We start from the raw sequence: 4,560 nt of genomic DNA on the forward strand, positions 1-4,560 counted from the left end.
CTGCAGCTGGCCAGCAGCCTAGCAACTGGGGGCAGTTCAGCTGTCCCTCCCCCCACTGCCATGTGCTGCTCCTGCCCTCTGCCTTGGAGCTGCTCCCCGGAGCCTCCTGCTTGCTGTGCAGGGGAGGGAAAGAAGGGCTAATGTGAGGGTGTCCCCCTCCCCCCTGCTCCTGCACCCTGCTTACCCCTTCTCCATAGAGCAGGGGGGACATGAGAGGGCTCAGGAGGAAGGGAGTTTACTGGACGCAGCTGCTGTCTCAACTTCCTGATCTACTTTAAAAGGCAATGTACTTAGAGTGGTGTCAGCATACTTAAAGAGGCAATGTGCATCTCTCTCTCTCACACAGGGTGTGTGTCTCTGTCTCTGTCTGCCGTGCTGTCTCCCCTCCCTCCATTCGTGCTGCCTTGTAGAGTGTGAGGCTACATTAACAACAATGTGTTAACCCTTGAGGGCACAGCCAAATGCTAGTTCATCCTTTAGCAGTAAGGCATTCCCTGGGAAATATCCCACCCTCTTCCACCCTCTAACTTCACCACCTCAACCAAGCTTCACAATCAACATTGCTGTGTACAGCATTAAATTGTTTGTTTAAAACTTATACTGTGTGTACATTAGTTCTTATGGGGAAATTGGATTTGCTTAACATGGTTTCACCTAAAGTCGCATTTTTCAGGAACATAACTACAACATTAAGCGAAGAGTTACTGTACCACTAAACAAAGTTTTCCTTTGTGTTAATAGTTTCATTTATTTTTCCCAGGTTAAAACGCCATGACGAACCCAGAATGGGAAACCAAACAGCCATCACAGAATTCATCCTCTTGGGGTTCCGGGATCTCCCTGAGCTGCAGACCCTTCTCTTCCTGCTGTTTCTAGTGATCTATGTTTTGACCATGGCTGGGAACCTCCTCATTGTTGTACTAGTTGTGGCTGATCAGCACCTTCACATCCCCATGTACTTCTTCCTGGGGAACTTGTCCTGCTTGGAGACCTGCTACACTTCCAACATCCTGCCCAGGATGTTGGCCAGTTTCCTGACAGGGGACAGAACCATTTCATTCAATGGGTGTCTCACACAATATTATTTTTTTGGATGCTTAGCAGCTGCAGAATGTTTTCTCCTAGCAGCCATGTCTTATGATCGGTACCTAGCGATATGCAAACCCCTGCATTATGGAGCCCTCATGAATGGGAGGCTTTGCCTCCAGCTAGCTACAGTGTCTTGGGTAAGTGGCTTTCTGTCTAATACTATATTAACATATTTTATCTCAAACTTAATCTTCTGTGGTCCCAATGAAATTGGCCATTTCTTCTGTGATTCCTTCCCAATGATGAAACTCTCCTGCAGTGACACTCATCTGACTGGACTTTTAACGTCCATTGTGGCTTGCATATGCTCACTGCCTCCGTTTCTATTAACCATGACATCCTATATTTATATCATTACCTCCATCCTGAGAATCCCTTCCAGCACTGGAAGAAAGAAGACATTTTCCACCTGCTCCTCTCACCTTATTGTGGTTACAATTTTCTATGGGTCGATACTGATTGTGTATGTGCTTCCGCATAGCAACAGACTGAAGGACTTTAACAAAGTCTTCTCTGTCTTTTACACCATCCTGACTCCCATGGTCAATCCACTCATCTACAGCCTGAGAAACAAGGAAGTAAAGGAGGCCCTGAGGAAAGCTTTCAATAAATGTATGGATTTTAAGACACTGCAGAAAATTCAGATTGCTTCAAGCTAGTGAAACACTATTCATAATTTTGATTTTCTTTTGAGTCAGTGAGACGCAGCCAGGCATTCCGTAGTTTTAGCCACTGGGAATGTACAGCTGTAACATCTGCAAATATGCAGGCAAAACAAAAAAAAGAGTGTAGAGTGCAGGATCTATTGATTCTGTCGTATAAACAGTTTATATATGTAGGAAGATATGTTTGTAGCAAATTCAGTTAAGTAAAATAAATAAATTTGTCTCACTATATGCCACTTCTCTTTCTTTCTTTCTTTCTTTCTTTCTTTCTTTCTTTCTTTCTTTCTTTCTTTCTTTCTTTCTTTCTTTCTTTTATGATACCATCCAAGATGTTTGGTACATACTTGGCCGGCTTGCCCCTCCTGCCACAAGATCCAGTGGGGCTACATTTCTATTTTTAGCACACTAGCTCAGTCAGAGCTAGTGTGGGTATGTCTCCTTGAGCTGGAAACTACACCATCCAACTCCAGTTTATAAATACCCTTTGTGACTGTAGAGTGGTATTAAACCCTCGTAATGAAGGGGAGAATTTGAAATGCAAACAAATGCTGAAATATTGGTATTGCTCATCAGAGAAAAATTAAATTTGCTGATCAGCTGTTCTATCCATGGAACTATCAAAAGTTTTCTGATTCTAACTTTATCATTAATACATTTTCTCTCACTCTTGACATCTCCAGCACTTCGTCTCCTCCCTTGATCTCTCTCCACCTCAACTTCATGGCCTGAGCTTAGAGTTCTAGGACCAGGATTCAGCAGAATTCTCCTGACCCCTCTCCCTTGGTAGCTTCAACCTGGCTGCTCTCTCAGATCACAGAAAACCAGACATGCTGTAATATTTAGCGGAACACGCAGTCATGTCTGCAGTCCTGTTTGGATGAGCACTCATCACCCAATCAGTGAGAGACCTAAAAGGGACCAGGCTGGCTGTGCAGTCTTTCCTAGAAGATGTGTAATTCAGTAATTAATTATTTGATCCATTAAAGTGCCATGAGGCCTATCTGACAAGCTACAAACTGTGAATACTGTGCTCCCCTGCCACCGCAAAACAAAAAAATAGAACTTGTTTCTTTTACTCCGAAAAATAGTTGAAAAATATTTATTTCTTGTAAATAAACCTTCCATGAACAGACAAAAACCCACTTTTGCAATGATAAAAATTTGAATGGAAAATTTTGCCCAGCTTTAATTACAACTCCAGCAGTGGGGCTCTGGCAGCAATTTAAAGGGCCTGGGGCTCCAGCTGCTGCTGGTAGCCCCAGGCCCTTTAAATTGCCGCCTGGGGAAGCTGGTCCACTCCAGTCCGGCGCACCAGCTCTTGCCAGCAGGGGTGGCAGCTTTGTAGAAATTTTGGTGGTGCCCAGAACCTGCCCCTGCCCAAACTCTGCCCCCCCCCAACTCCACCCCCCACCTGCCCAAGGCTCTGGGAAGGAGTTTGGGTGGGGGAGGAGGTCTGGGGTGCAGGCCCTGGGCTGGGGCAGGGGATTGGGGTGCAGGAGGGGTGCAGGGTGCAGGCTCTGGGAGGGAGTTTGGGGATGGGAGGGGTGCAGGGGTGAGAGCTGTGGGGAGAGGCTGGGGATGGGTTTGGAGTGTGGCTGGGGATGAGGGGTTTGGGGTGTGGGAGGGGCTCAGGGCTGAGGCAGAGGGTTAGGGTGCGGGGGGGATGAGGGCTCTGGCTGGGGCTGGAGATGATGGGTTTGGGGTGTTGGAGAGGCTCAGAGCTAGGGCAGAGGGTTGGGGTGTGGGGGGATGAGGGCTATGGCTGGGGGTATGGGCTCTGGGGTGGGGCAGGGCTGGGGATGAGTTTGGGGTGCAGGCAGGCTGCCCCGATACTGGAGCTGGAGAGGAGGACTCCCCCCAGCCCTCTCCTCACCAGCAACAGTGAGCTCTGGGGTAGGGGTCCCCTTCTCCCCGCCAGCAGCACACTCACCCCCACCACTGTCACTGCACGTGCTCCTAGGGCCCCTCTCAGGTCCAGGAATCTCCCTCGCCTCCCCTGTGGTGGGTGACATGGGGGGGGGCTGCCATCACATGTGCATCTCGTCCCCTGCTGCTGCCCCTCACTGTAGCCTCACTAGGGGTGGGGGATGGGGCTGCCCCTTACCCAGCGTGGGGCAGGAGCGGTGACTGCAGGTGGGGAGGTGGCTGTACTGGTGGAGGGTCCTGCCGGAAAATAAAAGGGTCTGAGGGGGAAGGGCAGGGGAAGGGCAGCCTGCCCTGGCAGTGTTGCTGGGGGGCACTAGGACCCTGTGGCAGCAGTTGATGCAGGGAGGCAGTATGGTGCTGCAGGGGAGACAGGGATGTTCTGCTCCAGGACCAGGGAGGTGGGTGGGGGCAGGAAGGGGGGGCCAGGGGACACTCGGGGGAGGCATGGGGGGCAACAGGTGGGACCAGGGGGGAGACCCAGCCCCGAACATTGGTGGAGCTGGGCTCCCGGACCTTCAATATTGCTGGAGCCACGACCCCATATAACTTGCCTCTGCTGCTTGCCGGTACACCGTACCGGGGCGTGCCGGCTTACTTTCACCTCTGCATGCCGGAGAAAGAAGGGATTTATGCTCAGTGAATATGCATAGATCCGGAAGAAATGTATTCTTATCTTGAAGTACTGAGCTCTCTCACAGGGAAAACATTACTTTTGGATGCCATTAGACTCTAGCAAGATGAGAAAGGGGAGAGGGAAAGAGATTCCGTCTTTCTTCCCTTTTCTTTTATTCCTCTCTTTTTTCCAAGACACCTTCCACTTCAGAATCCATTAGTACAATGCGACCACCCAGCCCACTCGTCCTTCTGAATGAGATTTCCA

At 49.7% G+C, this 4,560-nt stretch overlaps 1 protein-coding gene across 1 annotated transcript; it reads left to right on the top strand.

The window, feature by feature from the left end:
• The first annotated feature begins 770 nt into the window (after positions 1-770).
• On the top strand, positions 771-2,798 carry LOC102947187 (olfactory receptor 1020-like). Its single transcript, XM_007070610.3, has one exon. It carries the CDS (start codon positions 786-788, stop codon positions 1,746-1,748), a length of 963 nt encoding a protein of 320 aa, XP_007070672.1. The 5' UTR covers positions 771-785; the 3' UTR covers positions 1,749-2,798.
• Positions 2,799-4,560: the final 1,762 nt, after the last annotated feature.

This window comes from Chelonia mydas, chromosome 13 (assembly GCF_015237465.2).
Source record: "Chelonia mydas isolate rCheMyd1 chromosome 13, rCheMyd1.pri.v2, whole genome shotgun sequence".
Classification (NCBI taxonomy): Eukaryota; Metazoa; Chordata; order Testudines; family Cheloniidae; genus Chelonia; species Chelonia mydas.